Source organism: Balaenoptera borealis (assembly GCF_965194805.1).
Source record: "Balaenoptera borealis genome assembly, chromosome: X".
Classification (NCBI taxonomy): Eukaryota; Metazoa; Chordata; class Mammalia; order Artiodactyla; family Balaenopteridae; genus Balaenoptera; species Balaenoptera borealis.
Window position 1 is genome coordinate 10,982,012 of NC_138881.1, and position 27,267 is coordinate 11,009,278.

Below are 27,267 nucleotides of genomic sequence, written 5' to 3' on the forward strand. Positions count from 1 at the left end.
TCCAGGTTGGACTTCACCTGTTGCCGCACTGGATTTTGGTCTTACATGGAATTTGGTTCTTTTCTCCTTTCTGTTTCTTGCTTGAGGGAGTTAAGACATGAGGCACCCACACGACCACATTCCCAAAGACGAGACCCATGATTGCTTTTCAAGTTTTATTTTCCTTCTGTATCACTTTTTATTTTATAAAAAGCTAATTTATTCTTAACGTTTTGTTAAACATTAAGTATTCACTGAAAAGCACAGAGAAGAAAATCACCCTCAATCTTACCACCAGGAGGTAACCATTATAAACATGTAGAGCACAGCCTCTTAGGCTTTTTTTTTTTTTGGCTGTGCTGCGTGGCTTGTGGGATCTTAGTTCCCCAACCGGGGACCGAACCCAGGCCCTGGCAGTGAGAGCACCGAGTCCTAAGCACTGGACCGCCAGGGAATTCCCCCAGACATTGTCTTTCTACGCTTTTTATTTAAGAAATTTTGGCATCGATCTGTATACATAGTTTTGCAACCTTCTTATTTAACAGCATCCTCTGAGCATCTTTATATGGGATTAAATATTGTCCTGTGACCTCACCACCAATAATAGCTGCCTGGCAGGGCTCCCTCTGGAAAGGTGTGAGCCAAGACCATTTAGCCCTCATGGGGCTGCCGGAAATAATGATTGAGAGGAGGTTGTGCTGTTGGCATCTGTCATAGGCCACCTGGGACAGCGTGAAAGGCAGAAGTATCTAAATTATATATTTCTAACTTTTTATTCAAGTAAGAAACACACAAAATTGTACATCTATCAAAAATGTACAACTCAGTAAATTTTCAAGAACACCTACGTAACTGGTGTTCAGACCAAGAAATAGAAACTTAGCAGCCTACCTGAAGACCCCTCATGCTCCCCTCCATCACTTGCCCCCAGCCCTCAGCAAGGAACCATACGTTGACCTCTTACGCCACAGAACAGTTGCGCCTGGATTTGTTTTGTTTGTTTCACGTGTGCCTGGTTTGAATGTACTCATTTGTGTCCAGCTTCTCCCACTCAATATCATGTCTGTTCATCCACGGTTGCTTGTACTTGTATTGAATAGTTTGTTCAGTCTTGCTGTATAGTATTCTATCGCATGAGTATACAAGTTGTTTATCCATCCTTTTTTGGGAGAGATTTGGGTTCTTTCCGGTTTGGGGCTATTAAGAATAGTGCTACTGTGATCATTTTAGCATATGTTGTTTTGGTGAGCACATAGCCGTGTTTCTGTTGGGCATACACGCAGGAGTGGAATTGCTGGGTCACGGGTATGTCTCTATCTAGCTGTAGCAGGTGCTGCCAAACAGTTTTCGGAAGCGGTTGTACCCATTTACAGTCCCTCTGGCGGTGTGTGACCATCCAGTTTGCTCCACTTCCTCACCAGCCCTTCCCTGATGGTTGGCGACAAGGCGAGTCACCGCCCCTTGTGCTCACCCGCGCGGGTGGGGTCCAGGGAAGCCAACCCCATTCCCAACCCCGTCTGGAGGCTTCCTCATTCAGTTCATCTTTCTCCATTTTCTAACTGCTCCCTGCAGACGTGAATGAGTGTGGATTAAAACCCCGGCCGTGCCAACACAGATGTGTGAATACACACGGTAGCTACAAGTGCTTCTGCCTCAGCGGCCACTTGCTCATGCCGGATGCCACATGCTCCAGTAAGTTTCAGCAGCCAGCCCGCTCTCAGTCAACCCGGAAGCTTGACTTTTGCCGTTCGATGCTTGGGGAAAAGCTGACTTGCTTAACTGGGGGGAAAATACCCCAAAGGCTCTAACATCACCCCAGGCTAAAACATCTTGGAGCGCTTATTTTACTTTAGGTTATTTATTTTTATTTTTATTTTTATTTGTTTGCCACACCACGCAGCCTGTGGATTTCTGAGACCAGTGATCGAACCCGCGCCCCCTGCAGTGGAAGTGCGGAGTCTTAACCACTGGACCGCCAGGGAAGCCTGAGCACTTATTTTATTTTTAATGGTGGTAAAACACATACATTGTGAAATTCATCATTGTGAGCATTTTGAGGTGTACAGTTCAGTGGCATTTCGTACATTCACAGTGTTGTACAAACTATCACCACTATCCAGAACATCTTTATCACCCCAAAAGGAAACCCCATCCCCATTAGCAGTCGCTCTCCTCTCATCTTCCCCCCAGGCCCTGGTAACCACTAATCTGCTTTCTGTCTCTATGGGTTCGCCTCTGCTGGCCACTTAGTTTTTAAATAAAAAGACTAACTGAGGAGAAAAATAAATTATATATCTCTCTATATGCATGGACGTATTGGGTTTCTTCATGAAAATAAGCATACTGAAGAAAATAAGCATATTGTTTTAGGAAGGTGATAAATTTCAATTCCATCTTGGGACGTCCATTCTTCCCACCAACTATCTTTCTCACGCCCCTTGCCCCGCGCTCAAAGATTAGTGACTCCTCTTGGAAATCCATTCCGATTCACATTCCTGAAAAGAAAAGCCCTTCTCTGATAAAGAGAACCCACGTCCTGTGGGAGGGTGAGTGTCTATATCCATTCATTTATTGAGAAGGAAGGCTTTTCAGGTTTTATGTTGCAGCTGAAAAGCAAACCCATCCTCCCTGCCTCCCCCGGTGCCCTCCTCCCTCCCCATCTCTCTCTCCTCTGCCCTGCAGCCCCCAGCAAACCTGGAACCTGCGCCGTCTGCCAGCTTCCCGTGGTTGCAGAGTCCCTCGGACTCCCCAGCCTATCCTGGGCTCTCCCTCGCTTGTGAAATCAGGGCTTGTACACAGCTCACTGCCCTCCTACCAGCATATCCTTCTGCTGCCCCCTCCCGCCTGGCAAAGTGCCCCCACACCACCGGTCACCTAGATTCTCCATTAGCAAGCGTGCTTAACAGGTAAAGCAGGCATTCAGAGAGTCTTATTTTTAAAAAAAATCCTTATTATAAATTAAACAGAAACCCCCAAGAAACAAATGTGTAGCTTAATGAATTCTTATGAAGCCAGCACCCGTGTGAGCACTACCAAACAGAACTTGGCCAGAACCTACCCTCCCCACTCCCCAGCCCCTTGGGAATGACTATCCAGGAGTTTCTAGTCATCACTTAACATTTTCAAAAGATCTGTCCTAATGGATGTTTCTGAAACATTCCAAGAAAGCCTAATGAGTGCCATTCTCCAAATGGAAAGTTAGAATGAGGTAAATTTTGAAGATTAATTTTGAAAGAAGACAACTAAAGAGAAAAAGAGTAAACTAGAAATATAACCATCGGTCGGTGTTTGTTACATTACCGTGGCCTAGTATCTGTCCCTGTACTCTCTTTGTCTATTTCTGTGTATGTGAGGGTTGCCTGTGCCTCCCTGTTTATAGCTCACAGTGTCCAGGTGGCCCTAAATCTCTCTCCTGGATGCTGGTTTTATTTCACCTGGCCCCTTGCAGTCTCTGATCCAGCGGGGTGATTGGCATGTTATAGATGCAGGTGGATAAAGACAGGCTATTCACCGTGCTCCCCTGTTATAGGCATTTTTGATCCATACGTACTGGAACCCTGCTAAGGATATGCATTTTTGTGAGATAAGTTCTATTTAGCAAAGAGTGACAGAAAAATCCAACTAAATTATCTTTAAAAAGCTGGAGGCAAGCAGTTCCAGAACAGGTCAGCAAGGACTCAGCCTCTGCCATCCTCAGGGTATTGATTTCATGCTCATTCTCATGCTTGTGGCCTCATAGTCACAATATGGCTGCCCGAGCTCCAGATATCACACACACACACATCAAAGGTAGGCAAGACAAAGGGGAAAGGAGTGATGCCAAGGCACAAACGCCTCTTTTATGCCTGTCCCTTTTATCATGCAGCAGCATCCTTTCCAGAAGCTCCAGCAGACTTATCTTAGTATCTCTTTGGCTGTAACTGAGTCATATGGCCACTCCTTGTTGCTGCAAGGGAAGCTGGGAAAAAGACAAGTTACTGGTTTTCCAGCCTCAGTGATGGGAATGGCTTTTGGGTAGCTGATCAGTCTTATCTGCTACATGTTTTAGTATAGGCACCTAAAAGACAAGGTTTTGTGACTCAGGTGACTCTCACTGAGGCTAGATATGAATGGAGAGATGGCTAGAATTTGCATTCTTTTCCCCTATTTATTCAGACGAATCATCTACATCAGAGGTTGCATTTCAGCCAATAATAGAGACCAGCCGGGTGACATAAAGGAGTGGTTAGAGCTTGTACAGGAAGAGAGAGAGATGCCGTCTTTGGTAACTGAGTGGTGCATGCTCAGCCTAAAGACAGTCAAATGCAATGCACTGGCCAACAAAATAGACCACGGGGCCACCAAGACACCACCCCTGCCCAGATTCCATTTGGCTCCCCATTTGGGACTCAGACGATGAAGCTTATCCTATAATACCATTCCACGTGTTACATTTCATGTCCCAGAGATGAGAGATCATTTCTCGGTCTGTAAGTACTTTTTATCATTTCGTGGGGGAAAGGCTAATCTGTGCCTCCTTTTGCAGACTCTCGGACGTGTGCCATGACAAACTGCCAGTATGGCTGTAAAGACACAGAAGAGGGGCCGCACTGTCTGTGTCCATCCTCGGGACTGCGCCTGGCCCCAAATGGAAGAGCTTGTATAGGTAGAGCAACCGGAATCATCTCCTCCCCTGACTTCTCCCTTTACTGAATTCCTCCTTTTCCATTCATCACAACCTGCTTGTTGACTAGACGTTGAAAGCTCCTAAAACGACAGATTTATGTCCATTTCTAAGGCAATGTTTATAGCCACCTATGCTCTAGACAGACACTTTGCGATGCCAGAAAGAACGCTTCTCTATAATTTTTGGATTGCCCGATGCCATAGTGGAAAAAGATGAAAGTAATTTTAATTTTGACTGTTTACCCTCCACTTTTTACTTCAACTACCAAATTGTATATACTCATAGTGCTGTATTTAACTATATTGCACTAAAGATACCTAATACTTAGACCAAGTGAGCACATAGCATTAATACAGGATGTCAAAGCAAACAGAATGTTGAAAGAGTTCTTAATCTCCTTTGATTTAAATAAGCAAATAGCAGTATGATTTAATATTCTGACTTCTGTACCACAGTAGAAATATTTTTAGTCAAGGTGGTTGGTGTTTATTTACCCTAAATGTACATAACTTGATAAACCGCACTTAGAAAGCTCAGCCAAATAGATCCTAACTCAGATAAACACTTTTTAAAAAATCTGTGTAAATTAAAAATTTGGTTCTGTCCTTTGAGAGTAGTCAAAGATTTAGATCGATTCACAGGATTTAGTACTCTTCAGTAAAATCAGATTTATATGGCAAGGCTAATTCTTGACCAAAGTGAATCCAAATTGTCGCCCACCTCTTTGACATGTCGGGTACCATTTTTATTAGAAGGGAAACATGACGTGCAGAGAAGTGACCCCTGAAAAATAATTCTGGTCCATCCAACACTTATTTGTTAATTATTTTAAGAATGCAAAAGGAACAATAAGCCAGCACCAAGCTGCATGTTTAACCACAGTTCCAAAATAACCACAGTTCCAAATCTATTTGATTTGACATGTGAAAGTTACGGCAAAGTCTGAGTCGTAATGGTTTGGTCAGCATAGCAGTCAGCCCCTCTGTGACGTGGCTTTCCATGGTAGAAAAGGAAGGAAGCCTCTTGTCTGCCGAAGCTGCATCAGCACGTCATTCCGCTTGACCCGCAGTTTATGTATAGGTGCATTCTTAGGAAACCACGTTTCTGTGACTTGGGACAATATGGCAGGATTTGGAGGAGCTTGCTAATGAAATGATTCTTTTGTAAAATGCAAAATTTAAATGTTTGTGTATTGGGTTTGCCATACAATATCCATAGCTGGAAAAATAATAATTCCTCCAGAAAATTGTAATGTCTGTGTAGTAAGTGCCAGCCATACGCTCCCTGCCCCAGAAAAGGCGGGGCCTAAAGAGAGAGAAAATGTGAATATAAGTAATGCCATTACAGTGAGATAATGCCTCTCAAACAAGATGTACAAGGTGATAGAAAGGCAGTGAGTGTGCCTCAGGGATCTACAACACTTCCCGGAGGGTATGATGTTGGTACCCGAATAATCAGAGTTTTCCAATGAAGAAGCTGCGTGTGCCCGTGAGTGCTGTGCGCCGTGGGTGAGTGCATGAGAGTATTTTGGAGGGAGGGTGCTTTCTTGCTATCTCTGACATCTCCTGCTTCTCCATCCTAGATACTGATGAATGTGCCTCGGATAAAGCCGTCTGCCCCCACGATCGAAGATGTGTGAACACATTTGGAAGCTACTATTGCAAATGTCATGTTGGTTTTGAACTAAAATATCTCAGTGGCCGATATGACTGTGTAGGTAAGAATTGGTGGCACCTATTATTTTTTTCCTCTCCCCATCAAACAGGTAGGCCTTCTCTACAGATATTTTGACATCAGTTCAGTCTATTAGTTGAAGAACCATCTACTGTACTGACCAGCTTAACAACACAGAAAAAGTTATATTTTTTTAAGTTTTTGGCATTTAGGGAATTCTGATGACATGAATTATATGAATTCAGGTCCATCAAGATTTAAAGTAAGGAACTTTAGTCTCTGCAGCTCTATTATGGAGGTAAATAGCTTGAGATGAGTTTTGTGGGTTTTAAAAAAAAAAATTGGTTTGTTTTGTTTTGTTTATATTTTTGGTTCTGTCTCCAGGTATAGCTAAAAATGGGAACAGTGAAGCATATTTATATTTGATAAAAGGAAGAATGACAAGGCCTGCTTCATCTTGATCTCAGTGGTCTGTTCATAAGTTTCCTTCAGGAGTGGCTTTAGAAAAACCTATAAAGGAGTTGAAGGCACGTGCTGTTTCCTCTCTCCTCCTTCAGCCTTTCCATCGTTGAAGCTCCACGGCCCCTTTCCAGGGTCACCAAGATCACTCTGATAAGCTTTGGGTATCACTCAGCTATCCGCCTGATCTGGGTGAAATAAAAGATCCTGTCCCTTAGGGAAGGAATTCCAAGTCTCAGTGAGCAAGGCATTTGGGGAGCCCTTGGACGCCTTCCCATTGCCCTTGATAGACGCAGATGGGGCCTGTCCTGCAGTGAAGGGACATCCGGGCTCCCTGTAGATTCCTGTTTACATAATATGCACGTAACAAACGTGTGCATAACATGGAATGCTAACATTGGGGGAAAAAGTAGGATTTCTTTCCATTCTACACTCAGAGCTGCCCAGGATGTGTCCTGTGTAATCGTGTTGGGGCAACACTGGGTTCCTGGGTCTTGAACTGTCTTATGACGCCTCCATAGGTCTTACCTCAAGCTCAAAGGCCATCCTAGACCGGCTCATAAAACCCCCGTTTCCTGTGGGCTAGGATCCTTTGCGCCGCTCCAGACCCCTCCAGCTCTGCAGTGTCACAGACTCGGAGCCTGTTTCCTGATACCTAAAGGGAGGTGCCGTTGGACAGGGTGGGAATCCACGTGGAGAGCTGTCCGGGGAAACAAACCTTTGTGATTTGAAAAGTGATTAAGGTTAGCACCTGAGCCCCCGTGTGCCTAAGTTAAAAACAATAGCCTATTCTGTGTGCATATGATAAGTGTAGAAAGAAAGTCGGAGGGAGAAGAGGGCCAAGGAAGCTCTCACTTGGGTGGCATTCGGCAAACTTTCCTAGTCTAAACCCAGCAGACAAGCTCAGACCAGCCTCACCCCTGCTCCTGGCAGCCTTTGAACAAAATGTTCAGATTTTTCAGATGATGTCAGCGGTTCCTACCCATCTTGTTCTTTGTTGTTTAGGAGTTCCAAGCCCTTCCATGTATAGAATTTATTTTCTGATACTGTTATTTAGTTCTAAGTTAGGCTGGTGAAAAAGTTCAGAAATCACATCTGGACATCTTAGAGATTTCAGTAGTGCTGATAAGCCGGAGGTGAGGTTGCGGTGGGGAAGGCAAGCTGCAGACACACTCCCTACCTACTGGGCGTCAGGCAAAGCCGGGGCTCTGGGCCAAGGCCCGGGAGTCTTCAACACCTCTCGGCTCCCAGGCCACACAGCGTTCACTGGCAACGTCGAGTGGTTGACCCTGGAGTTACTCAAGTTCAAGGGGTAATCTTTCAGCAAGTGCTATCACCACAGGATTATTCATGGGACCGTTCACATTTTTTAGATATAAATGAATGTGCTGCGGACACCCACACGTGCAGCCTCCATGCCAATTGCCTCAATACCCAAGGATCCTTCAAGTGTAAGTGCAAGCAGGGATATAAAGGCAGTGGACTTCAGTGTTCTGGTAAGTACACTCGGTCATGGTGTGTTCGCTATTCCCCATAAAGCATTCTCTCCATGTCGCCCTCCTGTTCCTCCCTCTGTGTGTGTGTGTGTGTGTGTGTGTGTGTGTGTGTGTTGGGGAGCTGCGAGATGCGTGCACACAGTGTTTGGAAACTTACCTCTGCCTCAGGCTTGTCTTCTCGGCTAATCAGACCACATCTCCAATTTTCACGGAAGCCATAGGCACTGTGCTTAAAGTACAGCAAGCGTTCTGGAGGTTCTTCTGGTCACAACGTATTTTCAAATACCGAAAATAAGATTTGAGGACAAGTGACACTGAGCAAATACATCTCTTGGGATAGGCCAGGTTATGGCGCAGTGACGAGCAATCCCGAGTTGTCAGTGGCCCAGAACCACAGAAGGTCTTTAACCATGTGAATCATGACTTTTTCCGGAATGCACAACCGAAACAAAGTATGGAGCTGACGTCACTTTATCATCATCCTCAAGCCTGTATTCACTTTTTTTGTTGGCTAGCCGAGTCCCGTGGTTCTTGCTGCTGAATTCATCAATGCTCGGGTGGTAAACTCTGAAACTGATACAGTGAATGTATGACAAGAAAATGTCACTGCTGTCAACAGTTACAACAGCAATCACAGTTTCTTTGTCACTCGTGCTATATCCAGAGAGAGTTGTCAGGCCGTTTCTCCTCCATGCTGTCACTTAGGAACCCAGGCTGACAGAGGCCCCACCGTCTTATGGTACCACGGTATCAATCTGAGGCTGTAGGGTTTGTCACAGCATGGAAAGAAGCTTGGACAGTCACCCACCAGCTCTTACTTAATTCAGCTTGGAATCAGGGCCAAAAATATATATATAATCCTGCTGTGCGTCCCGAAAGAGAAGAAAACTAGAGATCATGGTGAGAGCCCGGAATGTCTACCAAGACAAACCAGCAACGATTACAGCACCGTCCCTCCCCTGGCCAACCGTGTCCCGCTGTGTTTAGTCACCCAGGTTTCTCCTCTGATCATGTGCCTTTTAGCACTGGCTCATCACGTGCCTGGATTTGTTGGCTGCCCTGACCCTGCTCTCTCACAGGCCCCTTAGCAGCGTTCCCACATGTTCCAGTAAATACGGTCGCAAGCGGTCCCTTGACCTGTATCCCATCCCGTGCCCGCATCTGGCCGATGCTCCCAATGACACAACAGAGCGGCCGCTCAGTGATGGCAGAAGTGAACGGTCCACACCATGTGGACCCTGAGCAGCACACGCATAAAAGGTTCACCATACCCCAGTGGCACTGGACGAGATGAGGTACAGAAGAATATAAGCAAAGAAAACGAGTCGGGAAATCACATTCTATGAAGAACTGCCAAAAGAACCGGGCAGCATTTAACCTGGAAGGGAAAAAAAAGTGTTGAAAAGCAGACATTGTGCCCATAAATATCTTGACGAATGTAAAATAAAATTGCCTTCCCAAAGCCGACGAAGGCCAGTGGGTGGGGTTGCACCCCGTGGAGTGGGGACCGGGGCCTCCGGGACGGACTCCCGCCTTGGGCTGCAGTTGGGATTCGGTGGCTACTCAATGTTGATTCTGTGGTTTCTCTCCCTCCGTGTAGATGTGCCCATGGTGTCCTTCTGAAACTTTATCCAAAGAGAGAGAGAGACTGGCTGCCTGTGCGGGGCTGTGCACGGGGGGGATGGGGGGAAAGATGCCATAATTTTGAGAGGCCCTCAGAGAAGAGATGGAATAAGTCAGCTTTCCACGTAGGATCAGTGGTCAAGGGCTCCTTCACGCCACCAAATTTGCACACATCTGTTCCGGCCTCAGTTGTCTCAGGCTGTGTGATGTAATGGTCAACAGCCCAGGCTCAGGGGCGAGGAAGGCCTGAACTTGAACCTGAGCTGTGCCCCATGCTGGCTGTGACCTTTCGCAAGTTGCTCCACCCCTCTAAACTCAGTTTCCTCCTATCCAAAATGGGGCTCCTGGTGGTCCTGTGGTGGGTGCTCATAAGGGGCCAGGCCACAGTCCCTTGGAGACCCCTAATTTCAGTGAGGCGGGTGGACAGTTCTGTGCATGCCCCGAGCCCTGGTGCCGTGGACACCCCTGAGTTCACACCCCTGGGGACAGTCCTCAAGCAGTGAAAGCCAGGGGTCTGTGCGTAAATCCCCCAGCTTCCCCTGTGCAGCGGAACAGTTCTGAGGTGGGTTCTGTGCTGGTTCCCAGACGTCCCCTGCAGGACTGAGCCGCAGTCACCCACAGTGATTACCTGCCCATTGAGGTACCTTTTCGACTTTTCTCCCTTCCCGTCTCACTGTGCCCTTTCCCCCACTTCTGCCTCCTGGAACCATCTCCTGAGTAAACCACCTGCACCCAAATCCTCCTCTCGGGTTCTGCTTTGGGGGAGCCCACCTTCCTCCCGGTAGCTCTCTCATAGGTTCGTTGCGAGATTTGAATGAGGTAACTAATATAGGTGGAGAGAGCTGGGCACATAGTAGATGCTCAATAAAGTTAGCTCAGGCTGTGACTGTTATTAGCACAGTTTCAGTCATATTCATTAAGGTCTAGCTCCTCTTGACTCTGAAATCCTATAAAAGTGAATGCAAAAAAAAAAAAAAAATGCCATGCAGAGAAAAAAAAGGTGCCTTGGAAAAACACTTGTGTCAGTAAGTGGGCAACTCACCTCCGTGTACCCACCCCTGCCCGCAAGCCAAAGAATCAAAGGGATTAGGAAGAACTGGCCAGAGTAAATCTGGTGTCCTCTTCCTTCTCGATCATTTGCTCCCTCTTGAAACCACAGTGTGTTATCAACATCGAAATGAAGGCACTGTCTTTAAGCATGCAAGGGGGTAGCCGTTTGCAACCCGCGTTTTCAGTGTTGTAGCCCAGTGTTTAGAAATTATAAATCCTACATCAACCCAAACATTTCTTTTTTAAAAAAATTTTATTGGAGTATAGGCAGTTTACAATGTTGTGTTAGTTTCAGGTGTACAGCAAAGTGATTTAGTTATACATATACATATATTCATTCTTTTTCAGATTCTTTTCTCACATACGTTATCACAAAACATTGAGTAGAGTTCCCTGTGCTATACAGTAGGTCCTTGTTGATTATCAATTTTATATATAGTAGTGTGTATCTGTTAATCCCAAGCTCCTAATTTATCCCTCCCCCACCTTTCAAGTTTGTTTTTGAAGTCTGTAAGTCTGTTTTGGTTTTGTACATAAGTTCATTTGTATCATTTTTTTAGATTCCACATATAAATGATATCATATGATATTTGTCTTTCTCTGTCTGACTTCACTTAGTATGATAATCTCTAGGTCCATCAGTGTTGCTGCAAAGGCATTATTTCGTTCTTTTTTATGGCTGAGTAATATTCCATTGTATATATGTACCACATCTTCTTTTTCCATTCATCTGTCAGTGGACATTTAGGTGGCTTCCATGTCTTGGCTATTGTAAATAGTGCTGCAATGATCATTGGGGTGCATGTATCTTTTCGAATTATGGTTTTCTTAGGGTATATGCCCAGTAGTGGGATTGCTAGGTCGTATGGTAGTTCTATTTTTAGTTTTGTTTTTTTGTTTTTTTTTAATTAATTTATTTATTTATTTATTTTTGGCTGTGTTGGGTCTTCGTTTCTGTGCGAGGGCTTTCTCTAGGTGCGGCGAGCGGGGGCCACTCTTCATCGCGGTGCGCACGCCTCTCACTATCGCGGCCTCTCTTGTTGCGGAGCACAGGCTCCAGACGCGCAGGCTCAGTAGTTTGTGGCTCACGGGCCCAGTAGCTCCGTGGCATGTGGGATCTTCCCAGACCAGGGCTCAAACCCGTGTCCCCTGCATTGGCAGGCGGATTCTCAACCACTGCACCACCAGGGAAGCCCTATTTTTAGTTTTTTAAGGAACCTCCATACTGTTCTCCACAGTGGCTGTATCAATTTACATTCCCACCAACAGTGTAAGAGAGTTTCCTTTTCTCCACACCCTCTGCAGCATTTATTGTTTGTAGGCTTTTTGATGATGGCCATCGTGACTGGTGTGAGGTGATACCTCGTTGTAGTTTTGATTTGCATTTCTCTGATAATTAGTGACGTCGACCATCTTTTCATGTGCTTTTTGGCCGTCTGTATGTCTTTGGGGAAACGACTGTTTAGGTCTTCTGCCTATTTTTTGATTGGGTTGTTTGGTTTTTTGACATAGAGCTGCATGAGCTGTTTGTATATTTTGGTCAGCCCCAAACATTTCTTATGTCAGGAAAACTTAACGTTTTTCTTTGACCATCTAACTCTAAGCTTAGTAGAGGGGGGTGGGTAAAACAAATTTTTCCTGATTCTTGGAAACCTCAAATGCATCACAATGTTCTGTTTGATATCTGAAAATCATTCATTTTGTTACTATCCATTCTGCAGCAGAATCATTTCTTTAGTCTTTCGCCAGAATATTTATTTACAAGAGAAAGTTATCTTTGGGTCATTCACTGTATTCCTTGCCCAGTCCTTTCCATTCTGCTTCGATTGATTCTCTGTAAAATAGACAGCCATGTCTCTTTTAAAAATTGATCTTAAAGTCTTAACACACATTGCTTAAAGGATGGCCAAAAAATCCACCCTTATGTGCAAAGAAAAGTCATACAAAAATGAGAGAATTGCATCCAATTAGCATCCAACATTATAAGATGCTACGTTGTAAAATACATTTGTATCCATGTAAATTGTATTATATAATAACATAGCAACTTTTATTATGAGTTCATTGTTTTGGGGAAAATTTAGACCCTACGTGACAGTACAGAAGAGGAGTTAGTCAGTTATCCTTATGCACCATCTGTACCCAAAGGAGAAAGCAACCTAAATGTCGATGTATGTATTTTTTTTTTTTTTTTTTTTTTTTTTTTTACCGTTCTAACATATGTTAGTATTAATAATACACTGTTCGATAATTTGGTCTTAATGTGACAGCAGCTGTGTGTCATTCTAAGGAAATCAAAACTTTAGTGCTACCCAACTTGGGTAGTACCAGTCAATTTAGGAAAGGACACTAAGTCATTTAGTTACCAGGAGCATGGCTTCTGGAATCAAATTACCTTGGCTTGATTCCTGGCTCCCTAGCTGCCTGTGGACTGAGAAGAAACTATTTAACCTTTCAGTGTCTCAGTTTCCACATCTGCAAAATATACATAATAGTATCTGGCCCTTAATATTGTTTTGACAATTACGTGAAATAATCCATACATAATCAATAAACATCCACATATAGGGCTTAGCTCCAGCCCAGAATTATTAAATGTTCGATAACCATGCACTAGTAATAGGAGTAATAGTGGCAATGGCTTCTTTACCAAAATTCAATGATCGTTCCCATTGGAAAGCGGCTTCTTTAGTCATTAGGAATATGCTTTAGTCATTATTAATTCAGTTTATACAGAGCATATTCGGGAGCATAGGTGTTGCTACAACCAGGTCATTGAATATTTTTTCTTTCAGTAATAACATAAACGGAAGTTTGGAGGTATGGCCTGGAAAAAATTTTTTTAACTCAGTAGAAGATTTTCAACATTTTGGTGATGAAATCTAAAAATAATAGGCCAAATATATGTCAGGCACTAATCTTAGTAATTGACATGTGTTCACTCATTTCAGCCTCACAAATACCCTCTTCTTATCCCAGCTTTATAAATGGGGAGACTGAGGCAAAGAGAAGTTAGATATGGGCTTGAGGACATAGGACGAGAAGGTGTGGGGACTTGGGAGTCATACCCAGGAAACCGGGCTCCAGGGCTGTGTGCCTGAAGGCAGGATAAGTGTGTCCGGGACCCACGGCTGCTCCTCTGGGGTGGGCACCTCTCCTGGACTCCTCCCCAGCAAACTCTCCTGGGTCAGCTTCTCTGCTATCCTAGCCCCTTCCTGATGCCTGCATCTCATGGTGCAGTACGTTCCTCATTCATGATTAAGCCTCTCCGCCCAAGACCACGTCTAAAGCTCAGATGAGAGGAGAGTTTCTCCTGACAGGTGATAGGAGATCATGTGGTGAACTTGGCACAGGTAAATGAATGTCAAAGTCATGTTCCTCCTGGGAAAGGTGTTCTCACATCATAGTGGTCTTCTCTAAGCAAAGCGAGGATTTTCAGGTAGGTAGAGTTGTTGACAAAGTGGATATTTAGAGAAATCTCAGATCTCTCCGAAAGAGAAATTGTCAACCTCGTTTACAGAAGACTGGCCTGTGAATCTGAAAACTCTGGAATTCCCTGTTTTTATGTCTGAGATCCCCAAATGTGCCAGGTCCTCCTACTGTGGCAGCTTCCTCCCACATTTGTATATTCTCAAAAAGATGTTACGCTAATCAAGAAATTTTCAAGAGAAACCGTCATCAGCTGTGTCAGATTTGAAATAGCAACACCTAGATACAGCCAAATCTATCCATTCATAGTCATGCATATGCATAGTTTGCTTTATCCTTGCCCCAGCTCTTTACATACTGAAGGAGTGAAATTGTTGGCACCACAAAGGTTGTGATGGTTTGACTTATTTTTTTTCAATAGGAAAAATCAAAACTTCAAAGCAGAAAACAAAGGCAGATGTTTAGGTTTGGCTGGTGTGGATTGAAACCCTCTCCTCATTATTTATTAAAGGTCTTCAGTGTTAGGTTACTGACTGCATAAAGGAAATTTCCAGGGAATGGGTATTTCCTGTTAATTCTTCATGCTGGGTCCTGGGAAAAGAATCAGAGACCCGAAGACAGAATTGCACAGTGGAGCCTTCAGAGGAAGGGGTATATACGCACATTACAGTCAGAGCTTATGCAACTTCTGGCAGATTAGCTGAAACAGGCCATCTGAAGTTCACGAAGATGAATAATGATGGATTATTTGTATTAGTCATTGGTTTCGAACCTGTAACTACAGGCTGTCACATTGATAAATAACTAGGACATTTCATTGAAAAGAGAAATGTACCTCTTGTCTTCACAACCTTAGATTGATTTCAAAGTAAGAGCAATGTATTAATTAGGAGTATATATATTTTCAAAGCATTTTTCTTTTTCCTTTTGGTTACACAAAATATTGTGGACCTCTTCTTATTTATTTTTCTACCATTTTGGTACAGAGCGAATCAGCCAAATGTTGGAGAAGGAACTGAGCAGAAGAGATTAAAATATTGCCAAGAAAAATATTCTAACAAACTCTCAATCCAATGTCTTTTTGTAATATTCTTCTTGGACACTGACATTGGTGCCTACTCCCTTATTTCATTTCCCTCTGAACTCTATCCAGGTTGTAGAATTGAGTGAATTGATTCAGTGGTATTAGACCCTTTTTGCTTAGTCTTAGACTAGCACATGCCTAGATGTTTTATAAAAGGACAATATATTTGATTTTAAAGGTCGGGGTTTTTAATCTTTTTAAATAACTTTTTAATTTTTTTGGCTGCACCAAGCGGCTTGCAGGATCTTAGTTCCCCAACCAGGGATTGAACCTGGACCTTCGAGAGTGAAAGCGTGGAGTCCTAACCACTGGACCTCCAGGGAATTCCCTTAAATTACTTTTTCGCATCAGTTTGGATATTCTTTTTTTTTCATTGAAGTATAGTTGATATACAATGTTGTATTAGTTTCAGGTATACAGCAAAGTGATTCATATATATATTCTTTTTCAGATTCTTTTCTATTATAGGTTATTACAAGATAATTGAATATAGTTCTCTGTGCTGTACAGCAGGTTCCTTATTGTTTATCTATTTTATATATAGTAGTGTGTAGTTGAATACTGTTTATTATCACTATTAGATCCCCAGAAAGGGGGCATGCATCTTTAGACTCCAGATCTCGAGGAATTTGAGGCAGTTAGAGAAAAGTAACCCTTAACCCTAAAGCAGGAAGAAACATGTCATGGAAATAGGACTGGAAAAAGACTTATTCATCTGCTTTACCCTCAAATCTAGCTCTGCCCCTGGGTAGCTGAGTTACATTGGGCAAGTCATTTAACGTTGCCCAGTTGCCTCATCTACAAAACAAAGATGTTGGGCTAAAAGACCTTTTTTTTCTACCTCTCAAGTTCTACACTAACATTTTCCCCCAGTGGTCATTGATCCACTGGGGAGTATGAGGAAGCACCCTAGAGGTACATTTTTTAAGGTAGAACTATTTATATATACAAACATGACAGTATCTCCAGACATTCATGAATAAAAAAAGCAGCTGTCAAATAGTACAGAGAGTCTGAGTGCATTTGTGTGAACCGAAATGAATAGTGTGGATAAATTCTGAAGGATGCTTTCCACCCTGATAACAGTGCTTAGCTCTGGGGAGAGCTCTAGAACTGGGGATGATGGTCAAAGGAGAGTTTGTTCTTATCCATATTGTTTGTGTTTTTTTTAATTGAAGTATAGTTGATTTACAACGTTGTGTTTGTTTCAGGTGTATAGCAAAGTGATTCAGTTATACATACACACACACACATATATATATATTCTTTTTCAGATTCTTTTCCATTATAGGTTATTACAAGATTTTCTCTTTTTTTTGGAGTAGACTTTTTTTTTTTAATTAATTAATTTATTTTTGGCTGTGTTGGGTCTTAGTTTCTGTGCGAGGGCTTTCTCTAGTTGCGGCAAGCGGGAGCCGCTCTTCATCGCGGTGCGCGGGCCTCTCACTATCGCGGCCTCTCTTGTTGCGGAGCACAGGCTCCAGATGCGCAGGCTCAGTAGTTGTGGCTCACGGGCCTAGTTGCTCCGCGGCACGTGGGATCTTCCCAGACCAACACTCGAACCCGTGTCCCCTGCATTGGCAGGCAGATTCTCAACCACTGCGCCACCAGGGAAGCCCTACAAGATATTTTTTTGGTATAAATTTATTTATTTTATTTTTGGCTGCGTTGGGTCTTTGTTGCTGCTCGCGGGCTTTCTCTGGTTGCAGTGAGCGGGGGCTACTCTTCGTTGCGGTGCGCGGGCTTCTCATTGCCGTGGCTTCTCTTGTTGTGGAGCACGGGCTTTAGGCACGCGGGCTTCAGTAGTTGTGGCACGTGGGCTCAGTAGTTGTGGCTCGTGGGCTCTAGAGCACAGGCTCAGTAGTTGTGGCGCACGGGCTTAGTTGCTCCGCGGCATGTGGGATCTTCCCAGACCAGGGCTCGAACCCACGTCCCCTGCATTGGCAGGTGGAGTCTTAACCACTGTGCCACCAGGGAAGCCCCATTACAAGATATTGAATATAGTTCCCTGTGCTATACAGTAGGTCCTTGTTGTTTATCTATTTTATATATAGTAGTGTGTGTCTGTTAATCCCAAACTTATCCCTCCCTTTCCCCTTTAGGTATCATAAGTTTGTTTTCTATGTCTGTCAGTCTATTTAAAGGTGCATTTTAAAAAAGAATTTAATTTAGTGATGAGAAATAGGAAATGAATGTAAAACAGTAAATATAGATGCCTCTCTATAAATAGTCAATAAGTAAAATCATTTAGCTTTTGATAGTAGTTGATTGAGGTGAAGAAATTCGAAGGGGAGAGAGAACAGGGAAGAAAAATTAGGTATGTATACATCGAATCAAAAATCACCGTTCTGTAGGTCACAAATGGCCCATTATTGGCAATTTATATGGTTCAACATAATGCTAGCCATAATCTTTGAATATCACAGTTAAACAAATTGCAGGACCACGTGGGCAACAGCGGCTTTGGCGAATACCACTGTGAAAGCAGAAATATTAGCGGATCCTGGAAAATCCATCACGTTGGAATCTGTAGCCTAGCTTGGTAGGAGCAGGTATTTCATTATCGTAGTCTCTGAAGCAGAACGAAAGTTTGTCCTCTAACAGTTAAAGTCGTTAAGATCCTACCGTAACATTGGAACTGCTTAAAACAGCTGCAAATATAGTTCTTCCTAAAATATCAAATGGTTGAGCCTCATATGTGTTGATTCTGGAAGCATTCATGTACTGCACTTTGACGCTTTTTAAATGCTCCATTTTTCGTGAGAGATCTAATTATTGGCCAATGTGGAACTCCTCTTTTACTGTTGGTTTTAGTTATCCCTGAAAATTCTGTGAAGGGATTCCTCAGAGCACCTGGTACCATCAAAGACAGAATCAAGAAGTTGCTTGCTCACAAAAATAACATGAAAAAGAAGGTAAAAATGAAAAACATCGCAGAACCTGGGGGGACTCCTGCCCCTAAGGTTGACTCGCAGCCCTTCAACTCTGAAGAGAGCGTTTCCAGAGATGGGAACCCTCATGGAGAAAAAAAGAGGGATGAAGAGAGAAAGAAAGAGGAGCTGGAGGAAGAGAGAAGAGATGAGAAAGCCCTGGCAAACCATGTGGAGGAGCAGCAAAGCCTTCGGGGAGATGTGTTTTGTGAGTATCACTTTTGTTAATTTATACATCTTATGAAAAGTGAATTGTAGTTTCTCCTGGCAAATGAGAGAAAAAGGGAAGACAGTTTCACGCCTTAAGTAAGATGGGGTCAGCTTTAAGTCCTAGGAAGCAGGGCTCTCTATAAGGTCTGGAAACTTAGTCTTCCACAGATACGAAATCCAATTTGCTGCTGTGGGACGCACGGAGGGTCAGGCCTTTCCCCTTGCCTGGGGGGTTTCCTATTTGATGCAGACCCTCTTTCCGCTCCCAGCCAAGGAAGCCCATTTGTCCTGCCAGCACGGCCGTCTGGACGCCCAGCTTTGCATGCAGCGCACCCCCAGACCCCAGAGAGCGCCCCCTGGTGGATCTGCCTAGCTCTACCTTTTTCCTTCGTGGAGGCACTTTTTACAGGCGCACTCAATGAAAGGAGATTTTCAGAGTTGTGTGGTTATGATCTAAAAAGGCAAGATAGACAGCTGGAGGAAAATTCTATAGAGGGGTTAAGCTTAGGTTTCCTGCATGAGCTGGAGAACTGCCCCTTGTCACTGGTGGCCGAGCAGAGCCCATCACCAGCCTCGGCCCCTCCAGGGTGGTTTCCATGTTAACCCACCCTGGATCCCTCACACTGAGACTTTCCATTTCATTCTCAGCAGGCGTCTGTTGCTCCCTCTATATTTTGTCTTGTCTGTTCCTGCTCCATGGCTGTTGGATTTAACCAAATGAAAAGTAGCTTCAGCCCCACCTGTCCAAGAACTAGCATACCAATGACATTATCTCCATTAATAGAGTCAAAATCTCAAGAGAGTATGTTTCCAAAACCTGGTGAGGAGGGATGTGTTATTTAGGTTACTTGGGTGATGCTTAGGTCGCACCTGTGGAAAAAGATGTTCTACATGAGGAAACTGGAACCAATATGGATGCTTTGGAAATGTTAGGGAAATACAGTTGTAACGTATTCTGTCCGTAGAACACAATTGTCCCTTGGTATCCATGGGGGATTGGTTCCAGGAGCCCTCACAGATACCAGAATCCATGATGCGATACCAAAATCCCTGATGCGATACCAAAATCCCTGATGCTCAAGTCCCTTATACAAAATAGTGCAGCATTCACACATAACCTACACACATCCTCCCATATACTTTAAGTAATCTCTAGATTACTTAAAATATGTAATACAATGTAAATGCTGTGTAAATAGTTGCCTGGCGCGCAAGGCAAATTCAAGTTTTGCTCTTTGGAACTTTCTGGATTTTTAAAAAAATACTTTCGACCTGTGGTTGGTTGAATCTGTGGCTGTGGAGCCCATGGATATGGAGGGCTAGCTGTATATGATAAAACCCTCTTTGTTCATTCATTCATACCTTCTTAGCACGTGAGGCTTTAGGGTTTTATTGTTTTTTTTTTTTAACTGATCAAGTGTTCATTGTTAGCCCCTAAGGTGAACGAAGCGGGTGAAGTTGATCTGGTTCTGGTCCAAAGAAAAGCTACAGCATCCCGACTGGAACACAGAGGTGAGTGATGCCTTCTTCCGAGTATACACTGTATCACGGTGTCCCGTGGTCCTTTCATTTCTTCATAGGATGAGATGGTTGTGTGTGAATCACTGCTTCATTCCTAAATACCCAAGGGAAAAATCGTTACATCATGATACCCAGTGCCAGTGTGAAAATAGCAGGTCCTTATGTGATTAATACCAATGATTATGATACTATAAGGCTGTCTTCTCTCCACCTCTCCACCTGACACCTAGAGTAAAGAAGTGAGGCGGATCATTATGTATGGAGATGGCAGAAAATGACTCATTTGCTTCAACTCCAACCCATGGTGACCCACGACCTGAATATCATCGTGTACTAAAATCTGGCCCTAAGTGCCTGTGTCAGTTACCTATTGCCACAGTAGCGCTTTGTAACAGACAACCACAAACCCTTGGGCCTATATCAATAAATATTTAGCTTTGCATGTGACTCTGTGGATTGGCTGGGCAGTTCTGCTGATCTGAGCTGGTCTGGGTGCGGCTCGCCCACGTGTCTGCATCAGCTGTGGGCCCGCTCGGTGACTTCGCTCATCTTAGCTGTGCTGTCTCGCAGGCCTGGGGCCTCAGGTGGGACCCCTGGGCTGACTCTGCCCTGCTCCATGGGGTCTCTCATCCTCCCGGAGGCTAGCCAAGCTTGTTCTTGTGAGGCAGTGGCAGGGTTCCCAGAAAGAGAGCAGAGGCACACAGGCCTGGTCTAGGCTAGAACTGGCACAGCATGGCTTCTGTCATACTCTGTTGGCCAAGGCAAGTCATAAGGCCAGCCCAGGCTTAAGAGTTGGGGAAGGCACGACAACGTCATATTGCAGAGAGCGTGGACACAGGGAGGGGTAAAAATTGGGACCATTTTTGTGATCATTCTAGCAAAGCCTCATGATCTGGAATTTCTTAGGCATGATCCCTAATTTCCTCTGAGTTTATTTAGCACTTTCACTACCCACGACAGATTACATGCGCGTCTCTACACAGACATCAGGGGAAAGCCTACCTATATATGTATCCCTTTTACTTCGTGTAAATATGAATGCCTTGATCTCTTTCCTTTTCAAACTTTCACTTACCACTATACATGTCCTAAGCTTATGCTAATTGGATTTCCTTCTGTGTTTACCCCGTGATTACTTCTCCAATTCTGTCCTTTTAGTTTATAGGACAGTCTCCACCATGAAGAAAGTACCTCTCTACTTCACTCCTCCAAATTTAATCTGAGAAGCTTCTACGAAAAACTCTCCAAGGGTAGTGACCCATGACCCAGCTCCTGTAGGCATCTTGTTTTCTTCCATATTTCTCCTAAGTGTCGCACATTTTTGTTTGTTTTGTTTTTTTTTTTGCTGCATGTGGGATCTTAGTTCCCTGACCAGGGATTGAACCCACTCCCCCTGCAGTGGAAGCGTGGAGTCTTAACCACTGGACCGCCAGAGATGTCCTAGTGTTCCGCTTTTTAAATTTCTCTGCATCAAACATCTTATTGCCCATTTTCCTGGTTAGGAAGAAAATGTTTTATAGCTCAGGGGATAAGCTACCTTCTCTAGGTGCTTGGAACTTCTGCCCCAGCTCTGCTTTACACTTCTAAGTGACATTAATAAATTATTTGAGTCCTCTTTGGATCCCCAAATCAACCAGGTTTCTTACTTTACTTTTTCTTCCATAATCCTCAATGAAACACAGCAAGTTTACAATTTTGCTTATTAGCTTATGCCTCTGATTTTAAAGGTCTTTGAATAAGGTGTCCGGAGTACTCAGTCTCAATGAGTAGACTCAGGTGGGCCCCCCAACTCTTCCACTTGCTGTTTGCCTGGGGCAGGTCACTTAGGCTTGTGAAGTCTCATGGCTTTCATGTGTAAAGTCAGAATAAGAGCAACACTCCTCTCTAAGGTGCTGTCTTAGGCTGTTCTTTCCTCAAAAACAGACCTTGAGACAAGAATTTGTGTGCAAGTGGTTTATGTGGGCGGTGATTCCAGGAAACAGCGGTTGGAGACCGGGGAAGAGAAGGAGGCAATAAAGGACATGTCATTGAGCAAGTTTCCACTGTAGGTGCCTGGAGCTGGATCCAACTGGGGAATCTGGGAGCCGGTGTATAGAACACGTGGCTCAGAATTATCCTACTGGAGGGGCAAGGGAGCTGGGGTATTTATACACCAACTCCCATCTGCCATTGACTGAAGGCCACTCCCAGGAGGGTGTTAATTCCCTGGTGCTCCTGGCCTGCCATAAAATCAGGGAAGGACACCACTGTGGCAACTGGATCTCCATCCCAGTTGGACCCTCTACAAGACTGGAGAGAACCTGGATTCCAATCTGACTTCGGGTCCAGGTCCAATTCCAGCACTTAGTGGTCCTACCCAAAGGCAGGGAAGCAGAGGTAGCTAACCACCAAGTCGTGTCCATCACTGGTTGAGAGCTCTCCCAGGGAAAGAGCTCCCTGGTATTCTGGTCTGCCTGGCTTGGGCGAAGCATGCTCCAGCCAGAGAATACCCTCACTCAGAGAATTGTGGTGTTTGCAGTAGAAAGCCTTGTGCCTGCAAGGGAACATAACGTGCCGACACGTACTGGTGCAGCACCAACAGCATGTGTTTTGGAGGGTGGTATGGATTAAATCAGAGAATGTATTTGAAAGTACTTTGTAAACCCTAAAGCGCTATACAAATGAAATATGGTGCTGGGGAAACCAAAGCCTTGAGTTTTATCTCGTGGCAGAATGGTTGCCCCAGTTTACATTCCCCACGTCCCACATGACACGGAAGAAGGGAGAGTTTGGGACAAACGTGCCACTACAGTTATAAACCAACTGAAAAATTTATGTTGCATTATTTGTGGGCTGCTAACATCAACTTATCAAACGAGTAATAGCACTCACTAAAGAATATTGAAAACTGGAAGCAAGTGTTACCTGGCATCTTTTTATCTATTTATTTTTCCTTTTTTTTATTAATTTTTATTGGAGTATAGTTGCTTTACAATGTTGTGTTAGTTTCTGCAGTACAGCAAAGTGAATCAGCTGTACATATACATATATCCCCCCTTTTGAATTTCCTTCCCATTTAGGTCACCACAGAGCACTGAGTAGAGTTCCCTGTGCTATACAGTAGGTTCTCATTAGTTATCTGTTTTATACATAGTATCAATAGTGTATATATGTCAATCTCAATCTCCCAATTCATCCCATCCCCCTGCCATCTTTTAATTTTAAAACTGGGACTAGAAATAAAATATCTTTGCTGGAATAGGGAAAAATAGGGGTTAGGAAGAAAGGAAAGTGAGAGAAGAAGCCATGTGTTTGTACTGGCTTAAGATATGTGCAGACGGACAGTCTGGATTTCAGTCTGATTTAGGATTCAGGTCCAGTTCCAGCCCTCAGTGTCTGGGGGACTTGGACAAATCACTTATGACCCTCAGTTTTACTTTCCTGAAAATGGGCCTGATTGTAGAATTTTTGTGACAACCAAATCAAATGATGTAAGGTACATGAAAATGTTTTGCAATTCGTAATGAGTCAACAACCAGTTGCTGCCACTTCTCTCTTTAGCTTTTCCCCTTTCCTTGCCAGTCCTTTATTCTTCAGTATAAACTGCCAAAACCCCCAAATCCAAGCCAGAGGCTGGCATTTGTTATGAATCAGAAGCATCTCAGTCTTTCCCCTCTTTCCCAGTGGTGTTTTCTGACACCGACATCAGGGGTCAAGACTTCTTTTGTAAGGGCCAGATGGTAAATATTTTAGGCTTTGTGAACCATACCGTCTCTGTTGCATCTGTCAGCTCTGTCACTGTAGCTCAAAAGCAGCCATAGACAATATGTAAATGAATGGGCGTGGTGTGTTTCAATAAAACTTTATTTGCAAGAACAAGCAGTGGGCCAGGATGTTAGATTGCTGACCCCAATCTACATAAAAGTAACCAGAGGCACTGGTTCAAAGCTTGTACTAACTGGCCTTGTAGTCCATGCACTTGTTAGGATTTGTTAAATTAACATTCGTTAAGTAGAGCCCCTGGGTGCCACATGGTTCAACAAAAGCCCACAAAAGAAATTGAGATGGAGAAGCTTATTACTCTGGGTCCTGGGGGACTACATGGCAAGGCCTCCAGGGGCCACAGAGGGAAGTCGAGGCAGGATGTGGGGCACACACCTCTATTAGGGTCCATGTGTGGAGCGCTTTGGGGTTGCTGGGCGAAGCCTGGATTGCTGGATTCCAACAAAAACAATAGGGGTTTTGGTAAGCTACGAGGGGGTCTTATCTAAGGAGTGCACAAGGGCAAGGCCCTGGGACGCAGGGGAGACTGTCGATCACAGGGGCTGTTGGGGAAGTCATATCAGGAACTCACTTTTACTCGTGACTCTGCAGGCTCTTATCTAGGGCGTGCACTTGCACAAGGGCTAGTGCCCGTTAGAGGCCCCCGCAGGCCGTGGTGCCAAACAAAACGGATGCCAGGGCAGCGATACTGTGGAGTAGCTTGGCTAAGCTCTCTCTTTTTTTTAAATTGAAGTATAGTTGATTTACAGTGTTGTGATAGCTTCTGGTATACAGCAAAGTGACTGTTTTTTATATATATATATATATTCTTTTTCATATTCTTTTCCATTATGGTTTATTACAGATACTGAATATAGTTCCCTGCGCTATACAGTACGACCTTATTGTTTATCCATCCTATATATAATAGTTTGCATCTGCTAGTCCCAAATTCCCTAAACTCTTGTTTATTTATTTTATTTTTGGCTGCGTTGGGTCTTCATTGCTGCACGCGGGCTTTCTCTAGTTGCGGCGAGCGGGGGCTACTCTTCATTGTGGTGCGCGGGCTTCTCATTGAGGTGGTTTCTCTTGTTGTGGAGTACGGGCTCTAGGCACGCGGGCTTCAGTAGTTGTGGCATGTGGGCTCAGTAGTTGTGGCTTGTGGGCTCTAGAGCGCAGGCTCAGTAGTTGTGGTACGTGGGCTCAGTAGTTGTGGCTAGTGGGCTCAGTAGTTGTGGCTTGCGGGCTCTAGAGCACAGGCTCAGTAGCTGTGGCACACGGGCTTAGTTGCCCCACGGCATGTGGGATCTTCCCAGACCAGGGATCGAACCCATGTCCCCCGCATTGACAGGCGGATTCTTAACCACTGCGCCACCAGGGAAGTCCTCCAAATTCCCTAAACTCTTGACAGCAACTGAAAACATGGCATCGCCTTCCAAAGCTCCCAGTGTTAAACATTTTCCTAATGCTTTTTTGGTTTTTTTTGGCCGCGCCACGTGGCTTGCAGGATCTTAGTTTTCGACAAGGGTTCGAACACTGAACCCGGGCCCCCTGCAGTGGAAGTGTGGAGTCCTCACCACTGGACCGCCAGGGAATTCCCTTTCGTAATGCTCTTAATGTTGATGAAATGCACCCTTTTTCTTAGCAGATTTAAATATCTCAGTTGACTGCAGCTTTGACCACGGGGTCTGTGACTGGAAACAGGATATAGAAGATGATTTCGACTGGAATCCTGCTGACCGAGATAATGGTATTCAGATTTCACTATTTCATGTTCTGCGATACGGCCCAGGGAAAGAGAGCTCCAATGACGGGAGGGTCATTTTTCCTATCACTTGTGTGGTCAGGGTTGTTTGAAAGTTTGGAAACTTTTAGACCTTCCCAAGTCTCCCCTGATGAATGATTGACTTGGGTCAGCATATATTCTCCTCCTTAATCCCTCTCCCACTCACCTACCCACCCCCGCAAAGGATTCTCCAGCAAACCTCTTCCATATTCACTCTCCTACTGCTAAGAGACAGATGTGGGAGTTCGTATAAGGGTTAAGAGTATTTGGGGAAAGGGGGAAGGAAATTGTTTCTTTTCCCCAGTTTACCAGCTGTGGTGCTCTGTGGTTTTGCTTTGGGTTTGGGAGGCAGGGGATATGAATCTGGAAAGGAAACATGATCTCTGCCTAAACCTGGAGTTTTCATAGAGTTACACCTCAGAGCATTGAAACCGTAATGAGCATCACATCAGCAATCTGAACTTTTGGACTGGAATTTCCCTTCTATTGCTTGAGGATTTCTTTCTTTCCACTTAACCTTGGATTTTTCTCTGCCTAAGCTCTGAGCTGCCTGCTTTCCACTGCCTACTTAAATACTGTCGATGAGCTCTAACTTCCTTTTGGGCAGAGCATTTGGCTGGCTGATCCCATTTGGAGCATAAATCGAATCTTTGTCATTTAAGGCTGACTCTATAATTAGAGATAACTGTTATGCCTTTAGGAAATCCAGATCTTTACCAAATTGTTTATTTGGGGATGTATAGGCTCAGCTATCTCCTAACAAAAATTCCTTTTAGAACTTGGGATTAGGGTAGAGGGTCCAAGTCCCCTATTTACAAACACCTCATTCAGAAATGACCCTGGGGTTCTCAGCTGTTGCATCACTCAGATTGTCCTCCCTCCCTTCCTGAGCCTCCATCAGATCTCTAGGTGGGCTGGTTCTTCCCTACAGAGTTAAATATAAAAAAGAAACATGGGATGAATCAGCATTTTTAGAAGGATGAAATCTCAAGGACAGATCAAAGTGGGCTTGAGCTGGGCGTGAAAGGGAAACCTACCACAATGGGTCACAAAAGAGAGTATAGCTAGAAGAGCTGCCAGATAAAATATAGGATGCCTAAATTTCAGATAAGCAACGCATACTTTTTAGTATATCTCAGACATGTTGTTTGTGTGAAATGCAAACTCCACTGGGCAGCCTGTATTTTTATTTTCTGAATCTGGCAAACTCACTGACTGGGGAAGAAGACCAGACAGTCTCTGGGTCCAGTGAAAACCAAAACATTGTCAACCTGGGTCCTGGGAGTGTCTGTGGGCTAGCAGAAGACTTCACCCACCCACCGTGTCTTTTTCCTGGCTTCTAGAGGAATTCTTTCTTCCTGTCAACTTCTTCAAACCCCACTCTATGAGAGTTTTTGCCCAAGTCCATCAAAGCCACAACTAGAAGACTGGAGATGAGCAAACATCCACCACACTGGTTAAAAAATTCTTGGGAAAAGGATCTTAGAAACAGAAGGTGACCTGTGTTCCTGCCATCTTCAATCAGAACTTGGAGTGATACGTTACACATGGTGGCTAAGCTCCATGATACCATTGGTACAAAGTCATGTATGTTGTGGATTAAATACCGCACTGTGGAC

General features: G+C 44.2%; 1 protein-coding gene and 1 pseudogene across 3 annotated transcripts in view; both read left to right on the plus strand.

Moving 5' to 3' along the window:
• Nucleotides 1-27,267, plus strand: part of LOC309620924 (aldo-keto reductase family 1 member B10-like) — a 164,575-nt pseudogene that overhangs the window by 102,600 nt on the left and 34,708 nt on the right. The gene's annotated exons all lie outside the window — the stretch shown is intronic.
• EGFL6 (EGF like domain multiple 6) overlaps nucleotides 1-27,267 on the plus strand; it is a 63,608-nt gene that overhangs the window by 30,286 nt on the left and 6,055 nt on the right. Inside the window, exons 4-10 of one of the 2 annotated variants that reach the window (XM_082375702.1) lie at nucleotides 1,552-1,671; nucleotides 4,505-4,624; nucleotides 6,228-6,362; nucleotides 8,152-8,274; nucleotides 18,275-18,598; nucleotides 20,032-20,112; nucleotides 25,511-25,612. In XM_082375702.1, coding sequence (XP_082231828.1) covers nucleotides 1,552-1,671; nucleotides 4,505-4,624; nucleotides 6,228-6,362; nucleotides 8,152-8,274; nucleotides 18,275-18,598; nucleotides 20,032-20,112; nucleotides 25,511-25,612 — 1,005 coding nt within the window. The remainder of the gene's footprint in view (nucleotides 1-1,551; nucleotides 1,672-4,504; nucleotides 4,625-6,227; nucleotides 6,363-8,151; nucleotides 8,275-18,274; nucleotides 18,599-20,031; nucleotides 20,113-25,510; nucleotides 25,613-27,267) is intronic. The other variant, XM_082375703.1, reaches the window with a different exon arrangement.